This window comes from Hemiscyllium ocellatum, chromosome 1 (assembly GCF_020745735.1).
Source record: "Hemiscyllium ocellatum isolate sHemOce1 chromosome 1, sHemOce1.pat.X.cur, whole genome shotgun sequence".
Lineage (NCBI taxonomy): Eukaryota > Metazoa > Chordata > Chondrichthyes > Orectolobiformes > Hemiscylliidae > Hemiscyllium > Hemiscyllium ocellatum.
In genome coordinates, this window is record NC_083401.1 from 127,727,878 (window position 1) to 127,750,363 (window position 22,486).

General features: G+C 41.1%; 1 protein-coding gene across 9 annotated transcripts in view; it reads left to right on the forward strand.

Moving 5' to 3' along the window:
* LOC132816053 (collagen alpha-1(XXV) chain) overlaps positions 1 to 22,486 on the forward strand; it is a 653,999-nt gene that overhangs the window by 613,237 nt on the left and 18,276 nt on the right. For 6 of the 9 annotated variants that reach the window (XM_060825536.1, XM_060825479.1, XM_060825472.1 and 3 more), the window contains 5 exons: positions 10,089 to 10,124; positions 11,148 to 11,201; positions 15,534 to 15,587; positions 21,217 to 21,243; positions 21,807 to 21,851. In XM_060825536.1, coding sequence (XP_060681519.1) covers positions 10,089 to 10,124; positions 11,148 to 11,201; positions 15,534 to 15,587; positions 21,217 to 21,243; positions 21,807 to 21,851 — 216 coding nt within the window. The remainder of the gene's footprint in view (positions 1 to 10,088; positions 10,125 to 11,147; positions 11,202 to 15,533; positions 15,588 to 21,216; positions 21,244 to 21,806; positions 21,852 to 22,486) is intronic. The other 3 variants (XM_060825503.1, XM_060825487.1, XM_060825519.1) reach the window with 3 other exon arrangements.

Here is a 22,486-nt window from a genome sequence, read left to right on the forward strand (position 1 = left end):
GCAGGATCTTAATTTTGGCTCAGAGACTGACCATTTCCAAAGTAGATGGGTTAAGACTCCACTCACATCTGTTCCCAAGTGTATCAGACTTGATCTTCTAATGAAATTAGCAGCAAAGATTGAGTTATATCAAGGTCTCAAAATGAATTTCAAAATGCATTTGCATTTCTCCCAAACCCCTTCACCAGCATAATCACGTGTCTAAAATCACACTACAAAACTGAATTGCCACTCACAAATCCCAAAAGAACCAATTTGACCTCAGACATATTAATCTCAGAAAATGTTTGAACTGAAAACATCAGAGCAATCAAAAGCATTTAAAATAGAAGTTGTTGCTAATGTTACTAAGCTGTACTTATACGACTGTAAAATGTACTTCACCATTTATTCTAATTTACTTCCCCACATTAAGTTAGAAGTAGATATAGACTATTCCGCCCTTCAACCTACTCTGCCATTCAATCAACTCATGGCTGATCTGTTTCCATTTTGAATTCCACATTCCCATCTATCCCTGATAACCTTTGATTCCCTTGCCTAACAAGAATCTATCTATCTCCATCTTTAAAAATATTCAATGACTCTTCTGAGACAGAGAGTTCCAAAGTCTCTGAATCCTCTGAGAAAAACAAATGCCCTTCATCCCATACTCAAAGGTTGACTGCTCATTTTAAGGCTGTGTCCCCTAGTTCTAGATTCAGCTGCAGCAGGGAACATCTTTGCCATGTCCACCCTACCGAGTCCATTCTGGATCTTGTATACTTCAGTAAAGTCAGCCCTACCTTTGTGAACCCAAGTGAAAACAAGTCTAGCCTATCAGATCTATCCTCATTAGACAACCTGCTAATTTCAGTATCAATCTTGTAAACCTCCTTTGAACTATCTCCCGTGCATTTACCTCATTCCTCAAATAAGGAGACTAAAAGTGTACATATTACTCAATATATTTAAGATCACCGAAATCCCTCTGCTGCTTGGAACACTGCGGTCGTTTTCCTTTGAAATAGTACTCCGTTTTTTTATCTTTCTTGCCAAAGTGAAAAGCATCATATATTCTTGCATTATTTTCTATTAACAAGTTCAATTGTTGCAGGCTCATTAACAGCCTATATCCAGAAAAAAAACCTTCTGATTTTTAGTGAAATGATGTAGTTCAGCGCTACCCAGTTTTGAATAGAGTCATAGTCATCGAGTCACACTGCACAGAGATAGACTCTTCGGTCCAAACTGTCCATGCCAAAGCAGTCCCACCCGCTTGGGAAAAGCTTTAAAGAGTAAGTAAAGTGGTTTTGTCTCTTTCACAATTAAGTAGAAAATTGAGTCCTGCAGCATGTGTTGTATTTGTTTACATTACAATGAGTCTTGATAATCCTATCACTGAAATATGTAACAATATACTGGCAGTTTTTTTTTTAAACTACAATTGTAACCTATCTAAATTGGCCTGCATCCTTGTTCTAACATCTTCATAACATATATTCTTACCCATCTTTGTGCCAGTGCAGATTTAGTAACCATGCTTAAGTCATTGAGATGAATTTGTAAAAGGTCAAGTGCCCAACCCTGACCCCTGCGAGTCCCACTTGTCACATCTGAAACAGATCCATTATCTATGCCGATATGTTACCCATTCGATATCCACTCCTATTTCATACAATAACCTCTTACATAAAACATTGTTAAAAACCTCTGGAAGCCAGGTACTATTAATCAAGGGGCTCTGCATTATCCATGGCACATGTTACTCTTTCATAAAATTGTAAAGATTGTTTAAACAGGATTTCTCTTTCATAGGATTATGCTGAATCTTCCCAATTATCTTGAGATTTTTTTCCCCCCAAGTGCCCAGTAAGTACCTTTTTAATAATAGATGCTAACAGCTTCCCCATGACAGATATCAAGCTACCTGGTTTGCAGCTTTCGCCACTCTCCCACCTTAGTTTTTAAATTGGTTTCAAAACTTTGCTGCGTTTAAAATGATATTTTATTTGACAGTTTAGCAGTTTCAAAAAGTATGCATTTGGTCAATATATTTGTTGTATGGGCAGTTACACATTTCAGTGACAGCTCTGTCATGACTCATCATAATGCAAACAGATAAAACACATGCAGCAGTAATTTCATTTATAATTTATAGATAAATTATAAAGGAAATCTCTGCTGCGTGCATAATTTATAGATAAATTATCAACGACGCAAAACTATTTTATTTATCTTTTAAAACTTCCCACCTTTTTGCAAAGTCCAGCAGCTGCTGAACTGCATTATTTTGCTAAAAATCTGAAGATTTTCCAGAGATGGCATGCAGCGATGTACATTAACTTTATTTACAGAAACAGTACTGTTTGAGACGCACTCCGATTGCTACCCTCAGTAAAGCAGCAGGGGCGGAAACGGAGGCTGCAGCCATTTTGTTGGCCATCCCTTGTCCATTTCCTCCCAATTCAGGAGAGAAGGGTCTTGGCCTGAGCTTATGTGTGGTGCAGTGTAAAAGTTACATGGATGAAAGGAAAGAAATAAATTCCTAGGAGTCAGCGTTAGTTACATTTCAATAGGATTTTATCTCCATTCTTCCTTTGCAACGATTGTCTAAATCTGTGGAGAGTTTGTTTCATTTTTGCAGTATTGTTGCAAATGGTGGAAATTTTCTGGGGAGAAGGGTTCGATGCTTCAATTTTACACATCTGCAATGAGTCTTGGCGCAGGAGCCCTTGTGTCACTTGATTCCACGCAGTCATTCATTATCCTGCATAATCTTGTTATTCTTCTGTAAAATTTATAATCTGGAGAACAGTGCCAGGTACTTGAAGTTCACTAAATGAAACCAAATGCAGAGTTGCCTGGACTAGTCTATACTCCAGTCTGCAATATGTTCACTGACTCAGTTTACATCAACTGGAGTCATAGAGTCATACAGTACGGAAATAGATCTTTCAATCCGATTCGTCCATGCTGACCAAGTTTCCCAAAATTAAAAGGATACAGGCACATGGCCTTCATCCTTTCCTATTCATGTACCTGTCCAAATGTCTTTTAAATGTTGTAACTGTACCTGCATCTACCACTTTCTCTGGCAGTTCATTCCACAGACAAACTACCCTCTGTGTGAAAAAGTTCGCTCTCAGGTCCCTTTTCAATCTTTTCCCTCTCATCTTAAACCTATGCCCTCTCGTATTGTCCCCCACCCTAGGGAAAAGGCCCTTGCTGTTCATTTTCTCTATGCCCTTCATGATTTTATAAATCTCTACAAGGTCATCCCTCAACCTCCTACGCTTCAGTGAAAAAAGTCCAGCCTATTTACTAGCCTTTATCAGGAGAAGCTAAGTGCAGAGAATGCTGGATGACTATAGAAATTGCAGCTCTCGTTAAAAAAATGGAAGCGTACCTATGTCAGGTATAGACAGCTCGGATTGAGTGAATCCGTATAGGAGTATAAGGGCAGTAGGATACTGTAAGAGTATAGGAACCAAAAGAAATGGGTGACATACTTATGTCAGTATTCACTGTGGAGAAGGATGTGGGAGCTGAACAGCTTGGGGAAATAAATAGTCCTATCTTGAAAAGTGTCCAAACTACGGGGAGGTGCTGGTTATCTGAAAACACATAAAAAAGGTGAACCTGATCAGGTGTAACCCACAATGTGGGAAGCTAAGGAGGTGAATGCTTGGTCCCTTGCTCAAGTATTTGTATCATCAATAGCCACTGGTGAGATGCTGGAAGACTGGAGGTTGGCTAATGTGGTGCCTGTGACCAGTGGTGTACCACAAGGATCAGTGTTGGGTCCACTGCTTTTTGTCATTTATATAAATGATTTAGATGTGAATATAGGAGACATGATCAGTAAGTTTGCGGATGGGCGGCAGGGTGGCACGGCAGTTAGCACTGCTGCCTCACAGTTCACTAAATGAAACCAAATGCAGAGACCGGGGTTCAATTCCCGCCTCAGGCGACTGACTGTGTGGAGTCTCCCCGTGCCTGCGTGGGTTTCCTCCAGGTACTCCGGTTTCCTCCCACAGTCCAAAACTGTGCAGGTCAGGTGAATTGGCCATGCTAAATTGCCTGTAGTGTTAAGTGATGGGGAAAGTAGGTATGGGTGGGTTGTTTTTCGGCGGGTGGGTGTGGACTTGTTGGGTCGAAGGGCCGGTTTCCACACTAAGTAATCTAATCTAAATCCAATGACACCAAAATTGGAGATATAGTAGGCAACGATGAAGGTATCTCAGAGTACAATAGGACCTTGATCAGATGGGCCAATGGACTGAGGAGTAGCAGATGGAGTTTAATTTAGATAAATGTGAGGTGTTGCACATTGGTAAGGCAAATGAGAGCAGAACTTGTACAGTTAGTGGTAAGGCTCTGGGGAGTGTTGCCTGAGTATGCAGGAGCATAGTTCCTTGAAAGTGGATTGCAGATAGACAGGTGATGAAGGTGATGTTTGGCGTGCTTGCCTTCATTGATTAAAGCATTGAATATAGGAGTTGAGATGCCATGTTGCGGCTGTACAGGACATTGGTTAGGCTGCTTTTGGAATACCGTGTCAAATTCTGCTCTCCCCATTATAGGAAAGATGTTGTGAAAGAGTCATAGAGTCATAGAGATTTACAGCACAGAAACAGACCCTCCGGTCCATGCCAACCAGATATCCCAACCCAATCTAGTCCCACCTGCCAGCACTTGGCCCATATCCCTCCAAACCCTTCCTATTCAAATAACCATCCAAATGTTGCAATTGTACCAGTCTCCACCACTTCCTCTGGCAGCTCATTCCATATACATACCACCCTGTGCGTGAAAACGTTGCCCCTTAGTTCTTTTTTATATCTTTCCCGTCTCGCTCTAAATCTATGCCCTCTAGTTCTGGACTCCCCCACCGCAGAAAAAAAGACCTTGTCTACTTACCCTGTCCATGCCCCTCATGATTTTATAAACCTCTATAAGGTCACCCCTCAGCCTCCGACGCTCCGGGAAAACAGCCCCAGCCTGTTCAGCCTCTCCCTGTAGCTCAAATCCTCCAATCCTGGCAACATCCTTGTAAATCTTTTCTGACCCCTTTCAAGTTTTGAAAGGTTTCAGAAAAGATTTACAAGAATATTGTTCGGATTGGAGGATTTGAGATATAGGGAGAGCCTGAATCGGCTGGAGATGTTTTTATCCTTGGAATGTTGGAAGCTAAAGGGTGACCTTTTGGAGGTTCATAAAATCATGAGGGGCACGGAAAGGGTAAATAGACAAGGTCCTTTTCCCAGGGTAGGTGAGTCCAAAACTGGATTGCAGAGGTTTAGGGTGAGAGGGCAACGATTTAAAAGGGACCTAGGGACAACTTTTTCCCGCAGAGGATGGTCTGTGTATGGAATGAACTGCCAAAGGAGGTGGTTGAGGCTGGTACAATTACAACATTTTAAAGACACCTGGATGGGTATATGAATAGCAAGGGTTTAGAGAGATATGGGCCAAGTGCTGGCAAATGGGACTAGATTAATTTAGGATATCTGATCGACTTGGACGAGTAAGAGCGAAGGGTCAATTTCTGCGCCGTACATCTCTCACACTCTATGACCCGATGTGATGTTGAATTTTACCCCTGCATTTCCCTCTCTTTTCTATTTCTTGAAAGGCAAAGGAAACACCTGTTGAAGCGAGAGAAACAGAAGTGGAGGTGGAAAGAGGTGTGAAGGAATGCAAGAGAACAGGAGCAAGATAGAACTGAAAAGGAGAAAGGAAAAAAGGAAGGGAAGTAAAAGAAGTGCAATAGGAATGGCAGAAAATATGGAATTAGAAAGAGAGACAGAAATAAAAATGTGAATGAAAGAGGGAAATAAATGGAGGGTAACTAATAGGAAGAAGAGCAATGAAAGAGTGATCATTGAATATCAGGTTGGTGATGAAAAGGAGCAGAACTAAACCAAAACTAAAGGGAAGAGAAACCTAAGGCAGGAAGTGAGAAATGGTATTCAAGGAAGAGACAGAGAGAAACATAACAGTGAGTGAGGGGAGTAAAATGTGCAGGGAGAAAGAGATGTGAAGGGAATTGGCACTGAGCAGAACTGAAGAAAAAATGGAGAATGAGAAAGGATTTTTTTTCAGGATTAACAGTATCAGTATCCATAGCTTTATTTTTGAGAACCCTGGGTCATCAAAATTTTAAAATAATGGATCCCAGCTTGTAAAGCTTTTAAAACCATTGATAGTCCCTGTATGGAATTAATTTTCAATGAAATATCTCTTGATTTTACTTGTTTCAACGAGTTGTGACCATGAGAGGGATCATCTTCTGCTCCTGGGAGCAGAAAGGAAGGCAGGCAGGCAATCCTATTGTACAGGAGGCTACACTTAGCTTCCTGACAGTGGAGTAAGGTTTGTAATTAAGGTTCTCTGAACTTTAAAGGCGACTGAACATCCATACAGCGAGCTTTTCTTTTTAAGTCCCTGCTGCACAATTCGGCGCACACGTGCAATGAGCCAGCATCATGTGATTGCTTGAATAAAATCAGCCCAAACCCCACCCCCAGATGGAAGTGGTAATCATTTCACTACACAAAACTGACCTTATCCTCCAGAATGGATGATTCCAGCCCATATTGCAGCAAGCAGCGAGACTGAACTACCTTGGAAACTGAATGGCTATGTTGAGGAGACCTACAGGGATAAACCTTTAAGGGGTTAAAGTAGAATTGTTACAACCTTGGACTTCTGACAGTTAATAGGACCAGTATTCAACTGATTCCCAAACCCCACTGATGGTGTCATCTGTATAAAGAGGCAGATCCACCTGGACATGTCCTTTCTGCAGAAGACCCACAGCATCTGAGAAACACTGCCATTCTGTTCAGGAAGGAGAAGAGGAACTGAGTTTGGGGTCACTATTGCTGATTGTAAACTCAATATTTTCCGATTGGAAATGAATCGCTTTGTGATCAATTGCTGTGCAGAAAGCAGATTGTTGTGCCCCACTTCACCAGCTCCCTTCCAGGTACAACTGCTTTGCACATTAGTGTTATTTGCCCAGCTGGCAGGATTTCTGACTATGAAAATCATAGAGACTTAGAAAATAGCAGCAAGTGTATGCCAATTGGCCCTTTGAACCTATTCTGCTATTCAATAGTATCATGGCTAAGCATATCTTCAGCAATGAAACAGAAGATATGGCTGCAATGTTTATTATCCCAAGCAGGGGATCAAAGGAAGGCAGTGGTAGAAAGTGAGGACTGCAGATGCTGGAGATGAAAGTCGAGAGTGTGGTACTGGAAAAGCACAACAGGTCAGGTAGCATCCAAGGACCAGGAGATCAAAAGAAGGCAGTCAAACCTACTCATTGTATATGTATTCAACTATACATGGCTGACTCATAATCATTAGACTAATAATCCAGAGACCCAGTAATATTCTGAGAATTAAGGCTCAAATCCTACATTGACAGATGGTTGTATCTGAATTCAATAAAAATCAAGAGTCAAATGGTGATTTTCAAGAAAAGCACATCTGATATTAATATCCTTGAGGGAAGGAAATCTGCTGTCCCTACCCAGTCTGAGCTACATGTGACTCTAGACTCTCAGCAATGTGGCCAACTCTCAACTGCCCTCTGGATAATTAGGGTTTGGGCTACAAATACTGACCTGGCCAGTGCCATCCATGTCCCATGAATGAATAAACAAACTCAACTCAGAGCCCTGTTCCTTCTTTCCCCCAGTATCCTGTGATCCCATTAGCCCTAAGAACAATATCTAACTCCTTCTAGAAAACAACATAATCATTCATTATTGCCTCTCTATGATGTCGGGACAGGGAAGGAGTGGTGATGAGAAGCAGCTTCTTCCTGCGATCAAAATTTTAGAACAAAGGAAAAAGCCAGGAACTTTCAAACAAAAGTAAGTTCCTACAGATGCTAGAAATCAATAGATAAAAAAAGTTAGGATATCCTGGAAAAACTCAGTAGGTTTGGCATCATCTCCAAAGAAGGAAACAGATATGTTATCCCACCTGCTGAGTATTTCCAACATTTTCTGATTTTTATTTCAAGAATCTTGTATCCTTTTGGACAGGCATCCACAGAATGGATTGTAGCAAAAAGAGTGTTCTATTTTTTCCAAATTTTCCACTGATTTAGCATACATTCACTGCTAAAAAAAGGCAGAATTTGAAAAAGGATCACTCTAAATATGTACTGTCAGAATAGAAGAATATGTTAATAAGTGATGTAATTGTGGAAAAAAAATTAAATAATTGCTTGACTTGCTTCAAATCGTCAATCGGAATTAGTTTTGTTGAATATTTTTAAGTGTAAGAACACATTTAAATACATATACATATAGAAAGACATTGCTGAATTGGAATATTCCAATTAAATCTGTGTGTTTGACCGACTTGACTGCCAATACTTAAATCTTTTTCCACTGTTCACATTCCTAATATACTGCACAAGCAACACCAGAAGATGGCAGTACCTCAAGTCTTCAATCTGACTATATAGAGGCAAGTGATTAATGGGTCTACAAAAACAGAGGTGCAAACATTTCAGTGAAGGGGGAAAAGGGAGTTTCATACGTTCTGTTGTACATAATGGTATCATCGAAACAAGTAGGACACAGATGGGAAACCTGGATGAGCCGTCGCAACGAATGAGATGGAAATAAAGATAATACAAATCCTTATCAAATATCTCTGTGAGAGACCCATGAATAATTAAAAAGTAGGCCAGGAGAGGGAGCTAAAGTTCAGAATTGGACCATCTCATGGGGGAATGGGAAGAATAAGCAAGATTGCTCAGGTCAGTATGAGAACAGGATCAACACAACACAACTTGTCAAAGGAAGAGGTGAGGGATAGGATGGACTGTAATCAGCAGAAAGGACAGCTGTAGCTAAGTACCATCTGTGTTTCAGTGCCTTAATATAGCAATAGCAGCATCTTTCACATTGAAAACGAGAAAACTTAAAGAAAGTTGTTAGTTACAAGGCAGTTGGACATAAAGAAGAGTGCACCGACACATTGTTCACAGAGGAATTCCTATTTTCTTCATCCAATTACACTTTTGCTGGCTGACAAAGATGATCATTATACATTTTCCTGTACTTATCCCTACTTTTCATTTCGTATAAATTGAGATGTTATGAATTGCATTTCTGCTCTTTTGTTAATCATTTTAGCAAAAAAAACTACTGTCTGGGTTTCACTTTCCACTTTTTCTCTGATATATACATTCAGTTTTACAAAAAGGGGGTTTCTTACCAATGTTTGAAGGGTAGTATTAAATACATGGTCTGGATATGTATTTAAAACAGATTTCTAGTATTTATTTTAATTTGTTATTAATTTGCTGTATCTCCTTTGTTAACTTCATAACAGTTTTGTTTTCACTGTGAGATATTCCCCATATTGTGCATCTCATTATAATAAACAAGAAACAACTTGCTTCCAAGAATTGTGTTATGGACAGTGTGAAGGTTCACATGCATCTGTATTACATGAAAGTTGGAGTGTGTTTTTGAATCCTTTGCTTTTTTTAAACCATTAATCTCTAAGCAAGTTCATCATAATTTTATTTCTTTGATCTGCCTATTGACACAGCCACTGTTCACTGTTCATAAATTCACAAATGTTTCAACAGGAAAATTTCAACATTCCAGCCACTGAGAGTCAATGGTGAGAAGATGAGGAAAGGTTTCCTATGTGCTCCAGATGGAATCAAATTGTAAACCTGTTCTCTATCAATTTTATAATTTGGCTACATCTGCTGTGCAGAGAAAAGCTTCCCCAGTGCTTATCCAGCTGTGATAGTTAGGCTATCCCTTGAGCACAGTTTGACTGGTTTTTAACCAGTCTCTTGTGCACTTCTCACCTATAACTGTTTCTGATTAATTAACTTTAGTGTTGTATAACTTCGTATCATCTGTTCCCTGTTATCATTTATATAATCCCTTTGTGTTTTTTTTAGTCTTTTTATGTCTGTGATTCATGTTTAATACACAATTGCATCAGGAATTCCCACCTTACTATCACTGTGCATTGTTGTTTATGATCATTAACCATCGTACACTAAACTCGTGTTCCTCTTACCCATCCCTTTATTGACACAAATTATGCAGGGTGCATCTGGCTTAGATGGACAGCCAGGACTGCGGGTGAGTGAGTATTTGTACGTTTTGTCCTTCCTTTTGACTATATCCTTTCTGCTTGGTGCTGGCAGTCCACTGGAGTCAGTAAACGCTCTGTGCTCACAATCCCTTCCTACATACTCACTCCACTATCTGTGCATGGATTTCTCACCAGTCAGTGTGAGGCACTGGCAAGTCCTGTTGACTAATTTACCTTTTTTTCACTATTCATTCAAGGCAATGTTGCTCCCGTATAAAGTGAGACAGAGAGAGAGGGGCAGTGGCAGTGTCTTAGCATTTAGTTTTAACCATTGCCCAGGACAGTATTAGGAGTGCACAACCCATGCAATTGCGCAGAGCCCCAAAGCAGTCAAGAATGAATCCAGAGAAAGAAAACCTGTAGGCCATTGCTTGTGTGTTGCTGATGGCAAGTATGTCTTTTCATTACCATCTGTGCATGGATTTGACACCAGATTTAATAAGCAGTAATTAATATCACTGTCTGGTAAAACGTGGGGGTCCCAAAGCAGGATCTTTACTGGGAACTCTCACAAAGCAGATAACATCCCTCTCTACTGTTGCAATACAAAAGAACCAACAAAAATAGTCAAGACTTACAGTCTGAGTTCATACAGACCTCTTCTATCACTGATCAACTTGGAACCGGTCACAGCTGGTGGCTACCAGGTAAACACGATTCACAATGGTGTTTTCAGGTAGTAGATGAGTCATAGAGCAGACCAAGGCAATTTCCTGATCATTTATCATCATGTTGGTGTTTCTGGGAATGGACTTGACAGGCAGACACAAGCTGAGGAAGTGAAAAGCAAAACTGTGGAGACAGGGAAACAGATCCATCTTCTGTGATCTACTGCCTCTGTCTTCTTTGGAAATGCTTTTGCAGCACGAGTAGGACAGGACTCTGGGGTAACTCTCATGGATGTGAGATGATTTCATCTTATTTCTGTCTTCTAGCTGGGTACCCTGTGAATTTAGCAGTATGTTGGAGATAATATTCATCACAGTTCACTTTTCACTTTGTGTTTGAAGGGTCTCGATGGTCCAATGGGTCCTGCAGGGCCAGCTGGCCCAAAGGGAGATAGGGTAAGTACTGAATTGTGACTATGCCTTGGATAAATTAAGAAGCAGTGGACTGTATATAATGTACAGCGAGAACCAAGGAGTTAGAAATAACCAGAAAAACATGAAAGTTAATCTTCCTTGAGTGAGTTATTGATGAGGAATAAGCGACATGGCTGGTGGTAATGCCAAGCCTTTGACTGGTTATCTACTTTGGTCTTTCATAATTTACTTTTGATGACATTTTCCCCTTTCCTATTCATTCATCCCTACCTCCCACCCCATCTCTATATCCGAACCCAGATGCAATTCCTTGGTTGAATGAGTGGGACAGTCCCTGAAAGATCTACTGATTCACCCAGTAGCTGCTCAGCTAAGTGAAGCAAGCTGATCTCTTCCCGCCCCCCCTTCCCCCCCCCCCCCCCCCCCCTTTACTCCTTCTTCTTACATAATACTCCTGTTTACATAATAATCCCCCAGAGATTACAAACTGGCTTGCAATTTGAACTCCAACCTCCTCCTCCATGGCACCACCTCTATCATGTGTCTCAGTCATAATATATGTGACAGCATCCTTTTACAATGCTTTTTGGCATTGTGTATTAAAATTCCAGCTTTCCCCATGTGAGCGCTAAGTATCCAATTCAAGAGAATTTTATCTGTCCTCTCTTAGTCCTGGTGATATCCGCTCAGTAAATATGGCATTGTTTAAAGAAATATTTGACTCTGATTCCATAATATCTCAACTCTGCCAGAAGCGGCTTGGAAAATACTCTGACATTTTGATGTTAAAATCTGAAAGTTTGCCCAGATTATAAAAGGACGCTGAGGTGTATTTTTTTTCTGTCCACAAATCATTTTCTCAAAAGATAAACTTTCTAACAGGAAAAAGGTGTAGTTTAATGCTTCAACCCCATAAGCACCAGAAACTGTAATTGAAATTTGCCTAAACTCATTATACAAAGGATCCTTATAGCCAATAGACAGAGCAGACTTACTTTTTGTAAGGTTAAACAACGCACCTGACCACTAAATAATGGGGAGTATTCCTGCTCAGGCTGCAGTGAGCACAAATTGCAGTCCGTTCAGAGAATTTCATTTTCCGCTCAAACCCATTTGCATAATCACAAACATTAAATCTACCATGGGTCAATGCGATTGGTCAGTATAATAGGAAGTATTTTATCAACTTGACTTTGTGCAATTTTATTTGTATGCAAGAGTGATAATAATTTATTAAAGCCAACTAAAAATAATTCATCTCAAAAAATGTAGAAAAGTTTACTCAGTCACCCACTTTTGAATAATCTGCTTTTAAGTCATTGGAATTAGTTTTAAAAGAAAAGAGAAGTGAAACCTATTATGAAGGCTGTCCTCCAAATCCTGCAAATGGCAGAAACAGGAGAAACTCACCGTGGTCATTCTTTCATGGGGAGGGGCTGCTGTGTTAGTCCTCACGGTCAGTACATCACTGTACCATAATACGTCACTCTACCTTTACCAGATACATTATATCACTGTACCTTTACTGGACACATTATATCACTGTACCATTACCATACACAATATATCATTGTGCCATTACTGCACACAGTGTGCCATCGTTCCATTGCTGTACATATGTATGTCCCTATAACTTAACAGACACAGTATGCCATTATAATTTTACTAGCCCCACCCCATCCCCCTATTTATCTCTCAGCCTCTTCTTCCCCCCCACCCCCACCCCAACCACATTCCTAATGAAGGACTTATGCCTGAAATGTCACCTCAGATGCTGCCTGACCTACTGTGTTTTACCAGCATCACACTTTTCTACTCTGACTCTCCAGCATCTGCAGTCTCACTTTCTTACAGTACATTACTACACCTGTGCTGGCATGCAATGTCACCATACTTTCACGGGATGCAGTATGTCATTAAACCTTTACCAAACAAATTACCAGACACAATACGTCTCTTTGTCTTTATCGAATACACTATGTTATCACACAAGTACCGGACACATTATGCTACTATGCCTTTACGTGACATAGTCAGTCATTAAACCTTTACCACATGCAGGATGTCACTGTACCATCACCACACACAGTATGTCACTATAGCTTTACCAGGCTCAGTATTGCAGCATGACTTTACAAGACAAGCTCATGATGTCATCCTTGTATCCTTGCATGTAGTGAAAGGATAAAAGATCACATACTCCATCTTAACTCTAATCACCTGAAGCATGTACGGAACTGTTCGATTGTAATCTAACAGTGTAATGTTAGCCCAGATACTGACATGCCTATGAATGTAAAATGTTTGTACAGAATAGTTTGGTGTAATAGATGTTTGTTGGATTTTTACACTGTGACATCCATTTGTAGTTTCTTATTTTACAAGGGACATCACGAGATTTGTGACATCAGGTAAAATACCCTGCTGGAACCAAGAACTACAGTTTACAGCACTTTTTTTTAGAATGTCATGAATAATTTGGGAAACGTGAATCATAACCAATATAACTTATGTTGTAAAATGGTGCAATTTTTTACAATTATTTTATCAATTTGAGCTAGCATAGAAATTCTGCTGTGAAATATGACATGTTTTGAAGTGTGTAGGAACAGAACAATTCAGAGGACCACAAAGCAGTTCTCACATTTTCACTGTATCTGTAGATTCATCCATTTAAATCATGTTGCATCAATTAAACCCATTTGTCACAATCTCAAGTTCTAGGATGACGGATGAAGCAAAATTGTAGAAGGTGGAAGTTGGCTCTGAGTGTTTGCATCAGGATACAGGGAGTTTTATTTTCCAAAGTGATCCATGTAATTGCTCTGTGTGTCAGATCAAATGGGAGTTTGTTCATTGCTGGTGTAGAAGCAAGGCTAAATAGTTCCATGCAAACAAACAATACAACACATTCAATATTGTAACTCATTCAGAATCAGAGGAATAACTCTTCACCCGTTGGGATCATACCGAGCACAAAGATGGTTGTGATCATCCCAGTAGATATTTTCTACTCAATCTGTTCAGCCTCCAACCAGGAAAAAGCAGGCAGCTCAATGATCATCCCATCCACTCACCTTCAATTCTCATTCCGTCCACTCCAGGTACCCCATGACATTGTGTACGCTGTGTAGGATATAGTGCAACAAACCCTCCAAACATCTTTTGATGCCACTTTCCAAACCCACACCTCTCCCATCTTGGACAAGAAGAGCATCAAGCACTTGGGTATCTCCATTAGCTGCAAGCTCCACTTCAAACCACACATCAATGTGCAGCTTGGGAAATATATCACTGTTCCTTCAATGTTTCCATGTCAGAAATGTGATGTTGATTCCTGATGAAGGGCTTTAGCCCGAAACGTCGAATTTCCTGTTCCTTGGGTGCTGCCTGACCTGCTGCACTTTAACCAGCAACACATTTTCGGCTCTGATCTCCAGCATCTGCAGACCTCACTTTTTACTACGTATCAGAAATGTGGACCATCTTTCCAAACATACTGAACCAAATGGACTGCAGTGGTTCAAGAGGGGAGCTCACTACCACCTTCTTAACATTAATTAGGGATGGGCAATAATTGTTGACATTGACACCCATAACTGAATTTTTTTAAAATGCTAATAACGGATAATATTTTAAACTATTATGTGATTAGGGTTAGAAGTATTAGCTGGATTTTGGAAGTTTATAGAAGGACTGTTAGTCCTGTATGTGGCAGGACTCCACCCCCAGTACTGAGATGGAAGGATGCCAGGGATTTAACTTCCAAGCCACGCATGCAGAAAGCCAGGTACCTTTCATGAAGGAAGGCTCATGCAATCTATCTTGCATTCTATGCTGTGTTTCTGGTTCGACAAGGCACTTTCCTTGAATTGTATTGAATATAGAATCTCTTCACAATGGGCTGAGCAGAGTGGAAAATCTCAATTAACTTAAAAGCAGAATGACATATACAATCTGAACAACTACCATGAGCAAAAGATAAACTGCTTCAAGGTTTTCGTAGTATAGTCCCAACATGTTTTTTTTATCAGATATTGGAGCTGCTTCTTCAGTGTTAAAACATGCTAAAGCTATTAAGCCATCTCCTTTGTGAAAACAATTCCAAGTATTGGGAAGATTATGACAAACAAACGGATCTTCATTATTAATGGTTTTCATTTCATTTCAGCTGTTATTTTCCATTAGGTGTTGCTGTTTAATTTTATACTTAAACATGTGTTTTTCAAACTTGTTCCACAGGGTTCCCCTGACTTGTAATTTTCACATCTAAACCACAAAAGCAGTTGAGAATGCATGCTGTCTTCATCAAAGCTGTGGCCATTTAGTTTATATGAAGTGTTGTCATTTCAGGGTGAAAAAGGAGCAGTTGGTAATCCAGGCCCAAGGGGACCCACAGGTTTGCCTGTAAGTGTGCCAAGTAGATGTACAAAGCGTAAGAAAGATTGCACTATTTTCGTGCAATTATGAATGGCTGGTAATGAGTTCTATTTGCTCTGTAATTTCAGAGGTTTATAGAAGACGTTTTGGTGATTGAGAGAATGGGTTTGTGGTGGATTCAGAAACTCAACTCAGGCCATTTTCATTTGTCTTCACAGTCCAAGAAGTAACCTTGTGGAACAGGGAAACCACCATTTACAGGGCCATTGTAGTTATGATAATGGGTGGAGTTTGATGCGAGATGAGAGGTGGAGCAGGGAAAGGTGCCACAGGATTTGGAAAGAAGGCAGTTGTTAGTGCACCATTGCCTTTCCTGACTCATCCCAATTTGAGATAAGAAAGATTGAAGATGCTCTTCGGTCAAAAGGCTTTAGGCTCTTTAGTAGTTAAATGACAACCACTCAAGAGCTTCTATCCTATTCAATTAACAGCAGGGCGGGAGAACATATGCCATGTGGGGAGACTATCTGTTAAAGCAGGCAGCCTTTCTGTGGCCTTGAAATGATCAGGAACACATTGTGTTACACAGAAAGTGCTAGCTAAAAGAACTCCCCTTCCACTTCCACTTCCTTCCTTCTCTGGTTGTCCCTGGCAAACCAGACCAACTACGTCTGGGTTTTAGGGTCTGCTCCATTTTGGGTACTCAGCATCCTGCTGCAATACTAACAATGGTCACCACCTCTGGTGGCTCTGCGAGAAGTAAAGAGCTACCAACTCCCTGATTGGTCAGTGACTCCTCAGGGTGAGCAGTTTAAATTTGAAGCATGGAAGACTCAATGGCAAGCAGTTAACTGCCTAGTTAACTGTCAGGGCTTCTGAAAATGGTGAAGCAAGGTGACCAGACCACCTCTGTGTAATGTACAAGCCAAGCAGTACAAGACGGTAAGATAGAGGAACAAAAGTAGTCCATTCAGCCCAGTAAAACTGCTGCACTAGCAGTGACATCATGACTGATCAGATAATGCTCAATTCTGCTTTCCTGCCTTTTTCCTCACATTCTTCTAAACTCCAGTGGGTACAAGCCCAACCTGCTCACCTTCTAAACCCCAGTGGGTGCAAACCCAACCTGCTCACCTTCTCCTTGCAGAACCACCACATCCAGCTTTTCTAGGGCCCCGTTATCATTCCGAGGGTTTTGAGGTCCGTGATGGCAGAATTCTTTGTTGAGTCGCGCTGAAGTCAGTTTCACATGGTCCCACCTGTGTTATCCAGCAGACTGGTGACCAGGTTAAAGTCACTTGTTTGCTGCACTGTCGGGCCAGTTCGGTTGCTCTGTGCCACTTGTCCCCATTCCATGTGTCTGCCAGCATTGCCACCATGTAGTAAGATCAGGCCTGTTATGTGATTGAGCGTTAACAAGTTATCTGCACATAACAGTACAAGAAATGGAAAGAGAGCAAATCTCCTGGAGCCCTCCAGGCAAAGGGTCCAGTTTAATGTGATCGAACATCGCTGTAGCATAGCTCCGATTGCATTTGCTCAATAGGTGTTCTTAAAAGGTTAACAGCAAGGAAGCAAACTCTTCAGTCCAACTTGTCCATGCCGACTAGATATCTGAAACTAATCTAATCCTGTTAGCCAGCACTTGGCCCATATCCCTCTAAACCTTTCCTATTCAAATAACCATCCAGATGTCTTTTAAATGTTGTAATTGCACCAGCCTCCCCCACTTCCTCTGGCAGCTCATTCCATACACGCACCACCCTCTGTGTGAAAAGGTTGCCCCTTAGGTCCCTTTTACATTTTTCCCTCTCACCCTAAACCTATGCCTCAGGGAAAAGGCCTTGTCTATTTATCCTGTCCATGTCCCTCGTGATTGTTTAAACCTCTATAAGGTCATCCCACAGCTTCCAACACTCCAAGGAAAGCAGACCCAAACTTCAGCCCCTCCCAACACCTATACTCAATGCTCTGACCAATAAAGAGAAGCATACCAAACTTCTCCTCCACTATCCTATCAACCTGTGACTCCACTTTCAAGGAACTATGAACCTGCACTCCACAGTCTCTTTGTTCAGCAACACTCCCCAGGACCTTACCATTAAGTGCATAAGTCCTGCCGTGATTTGCCTTTTCAAAATGCAGTACCTTACATTTATCTAAATTAAACTCCATCTGCCACTCCTCAGCCCATTGACCCATCTGATCAAGGTTACTCTGAGGTAACCTTCTTCACTGTCCATTATGTCTCCAATTTTGGTGTCATCTACAAACTTACTAACTATCCCTCCTATGTTCACATCCAAATCATCTATGTAAATGCCGAAAAGCAGTGGACCCAGCACCAATCCTTGTGGCACACCACTGGTCACATGCCTCCAGTCTGAAAGGCAACCTTCCACCACCACCCTTAGTCTTCTACCTTTGAGCCAGTTCTGTATCCAAATGACTCATTTTCCCTATATGTCATGTGATATAACCTTGCTAACAAGCCCACCATGAGGAACCTTGTCAAACACCTTACTAAAGCCCATATAAATCACGTCCGATCCTCTTCTTTATTTCTTCAAAAAACTCAATCAAGCCAGTGAAACACGATTTCCCACGCACACAGCCATGTTCACTATCCTTAATATGTCCTTACCTTTCCAAATACGTGTAAATCCTGTCCCTCAGGACTCCCTCCAACAACTTGCCTACCACCAATGTCAGGCTGACTGGTCTACAGTTCCCTTTTCCTTACCACCTCTTTTACACAGTGGCACCACGTTAGCCAATCTCCAGTGTTCTGGCACCTCACCTGTGACTATCTATGATACAAATATCTCAGCAAGAGGCCCAGCAATCACTTCCCTAGCTTCCCACAGAGTTCTAGGATACACCTGATCAGGTCCTGGGGATTTATCCACTCTCGTGTGTTTTAAGACATCCAGCAATACCTCCTCTGAAATATGGACATTTTTCAAGATGTCACCATCTATTTCCCCGCATCCTATATCTTCCATGTCCTTCTCCACAGTAAACACTAGTGCAAAATGCTAGTTTAGTATCTCCCCCATCTCCTGCAGTTCCACACATAGACTGCCTTGCTGATCTTTGTGGGGCCCTATTCTCTCCCTAGTTACTCTTTTGTCCTTAATGTATTTATAAAATCCCTTTGGATTCTCCTTAAACCTATTTGCCAAAGCTATCTCAAGTCCCCTTTTTGCCCTCCTGATTTCCCTCTGAAGTATACTCTTACTGTCAGTATACTCTTCAAAGGATTCACTGTTTTTTTTGCTGTCTATACCTGACATATGCTTCCTTCCTTTTCTTGACCAAAACTTCAATTTCTCTAATCATCCAGCATTCCCTTCACCTACCAGCCATGCCTTTCACCCTAACGGGAGCATACTGTCTCTGGACTCTCGTCTCATTTCTGAAGACTTCCCATTTTCCAGCCGTCCCTTTACCTGTGAACATCCGCCTCCATCAACTTTTGAAAGTTCTTGCCTAATACCGTCAAAATTGACCTTATTCCAATTTTGAACTTCAACTTTTAGATCTGGTCTATTCTTTTCCATCACGATTTAAAACTAATAGAACTATGGTCACTGGCCCCAAAGTGCTTCCCCACAGACACTTCAGTCACCTGCCCTGCCTTATTCCCAAGAGTAGGTTAAGTTTTGCATCTTCTCTTGTAGGTACTTCCATATACTGAATCAGAAAATTGTCTTCTACACACTTAACAAATTCCTCTCCATCTAAAGCCTTAACATTATGGCAGTCCCATTCTATGTTTGGAAAGTTAAAATTCCCTACCACAGACACACTATTATTCTTATAAATAACTGAGATCTCCTTACAAATGTGTTTCTCAATTTCCTGCTGACTATTTGGGGGGGCGGGGTGGGGCGCGGTCTATAGTACAATCCCAATAAGGTGATCATCCCTTTCTTATTTCTCAGTTCCACCCAAATAACTTCCCTGGATATATTCCCAGGAATAACCTCCGTATGTACAGCAGTAATATTATCCCTTACCAAAAACACCACTCCCCTCCTCTCTCGCCCCCTCCACCCCCTTTTTTTTCCTTCCTATAGCATTTGTATCCTGGAACATTGAGTTGACAATAGGTGCAGGAGTAAGCCATTCGGCCCTGACCTGCTGCGCTTTTCCAGCAACACATTTTCAGCTCTGATCTCCAGCATCTGCAGTCCTCACTTTAGATTAGACTTACAGTGTGGAAACAGGCCCTTCGGCCCAACAAGTCCACACCGACCCGCCGAAGCGAAACCCACCCATACCCCTACATTACCCCTTACCTAACACTACGGGCAATTTAGCATGGCCAATTCACCTGACCCGCACATCTTTGGACTGTGGGAGGAAACCGGAGCACCCGGAGGAAACCCACGCAGACACGGGGAGAATGTGCAAACTCCACACAGTCAGTCGCCTGAGTCGGGAATTGAACCCGGGTCTTCAGGCGCTGTGAGGCAGCAGTGCTAACCACTGTGCCACCGTGCCGCCCTCCACTGTGCCACCGTGCCGCCCTCCACTGTGCCACCGTGCCTTTCTCCTAGAAGATTTTAACCTACTGCGAATCCTCTTGCAAGGATGCCTTCCTTGAAGAAGCTCTGTTCCTCCCTCTACAAGGATTTCAGTGAGTCTCTCTCTCACTGCGCCCCCCAGGTCATCTCCTCTGACCAGAAGCTCTTCAGCCACGTTCTCAAACAGACTCGCTACCACAGCCACATCTCCTTCCTCAGCACCTGTCTACGGAACCGACATTCCTGAAGAAGGGCTCATGCCCAAAACGTCGATTCTCCTGCTCTTTGGATGCTCCCTGACCTCCTGCACTTTTCCAGCAACACATTTTCAGCTCTGATCTCCAGCATCTGCAGTCCTCACTTTCTCCTAAGCCATTCGGCCCTTCAAGCCAGCACCATCATTCATTATGATCATGGTTGATCATTCACAATCAGTATCCTGTTCCTGCCTTATCCCCATAACCCTTGATTCTACTATCCTTAAGAGCTCTATCCATCTCTTTCTTGAAAGTATCCAAAGACTTGGCCTCCACCACCTTCTGGGGCAGAGCATTCCATATGTCCACCACTCTCTGGGTGCAGAAGTTTCTCCTCAACTCTGTTTGAAATGGCCTACCCCTTATTTTTAGACTTTGTCCTCTGGTTCTGGACTCCCCCATCAGCGGAAACATGTTTCCTGTCTCCAAAGTGTCTAATCCTTTAATAATCTTAGACGTCTCAATCAGATCCCCTCTCATCCTTCTAAATTCAAGCGTATACAAGCCTAGTTGCTCCAATCTTTCAACATATGATAGTCGTTAGTTCCAATGTGTACAATGACCTCCTGCTGGTCCCCCTCCCCTTTGAGAACACTCTGCACCCTCTCTGAGAGATCCTTGATCTGGCACCAGGGAGGCAACACACCATTCTGATTTCTCACTGCCAACTGCAGAAACGTCTGTCTGTGTATTCCATAATATTAGGCTTTTCTTGGGATGTTAGGAAGTATTATTTGTAAAATGGATGAAACAAGTTATAATATAGTTAAAATTCACCCACAGGAAATTGCAGTCTGAGAACACTGTGTTCATTTAAAAATTGGAATCAAATATATCTGTCCTTATGTATATGTTCTTCTTTGACAGGGAATTGATGGAGATCCAGGGTTAGACGTAAGTCCTATTCCTTTTACACTTTGCTTCTCCCAGTCTTATTTCTAAGGTTTCCAATTATGTTCACTTAAAAAAGAATAATCTAAAATCTGTTGAGTCTTGAGCTATTTTTCAAATTTGTTTACTTTATTTATGAATTTCAAGTTGTTTAAAGATCCTTCTCAGAAATGCTATTGCTGTCAAAGAAAAAAGGTGAAGATTCAAATATCAATGCTGATGGCATCTATCCAATCTTTAACTCATGAAAAAATGTTTAGAAAGTTGGGAATCTCTTTTGGCAAGAAGACAGTTTGTCAGCCTCTCTCATTTGAGAAAATGAAGGGAACTGACAAAATTGGGCAAGCCAAATTATTTATTCAGCTAAAGATTTAAATAGCAGGTTCACATGAAAATGACCAGGTTAGGGATAAGGAGGAAACAAGTGAAGGTTAAGCAGACTGGCCTCTTTGGATATTAAAATTTAGTCTGGATGAACAGATTTGTTATCATTCTTTGTTATTTTTCTCCACAGCAAGCATTATAAATTTATTCCGAGCTACTTTGGTGACTTTTATTTCTTTCAGGGTTTCTCTGGTCCGAAAGGAGATAAAGGAGAAAGGGGCGAAAAGGTGTTGTTACAGATCTCTGCATTTACAAGTGTCTTCAAATGGCTGTTTTCATGTTGCTGGAATGAAATGATATGCACGCATGAGAACCACATGCACTTAGACCTCCAGTATTCCTTCTGAAATTGAATTGGGTAGAATACAATGCAGTGAGTGTGGTAGTTTCCATTCACTGTACACACGCCTTATAAATAGCCTTGCAAATGTAACTGAACACTGTTTAGTGAAGTACTAAAAGTCAGTGTTAACCTGATAGAATACAAGTGGTATTCATCACAGTGAATTCATTCAGATTATTTCCCATTACATTCCAAATTGTTTCTATATCATGTTCATTGTCATATGGATAATCATTAATAAATAAAAAGTAAAGACCAGTGATCCAACATCAAGCAAAGAACTTCGTGGGGATTGAGATAAGGAAAGAACATTCATTATATAAATACTATAGTTCATTGGAGTTGATTATTTCTCATCTGAAGTAAAAGCTATTCCACAATATTTATAGTTCTTGTTGCTTGAAGAGCTGGTTTTCATTTACACCTGAGCTTAAAATAGTTGGTTCATTTTTTTTTAGGAAATTGACAATGGGAGTTAGCAAAATCATTTGATTTTATTGTTGATCTGTCCAAGCGGTC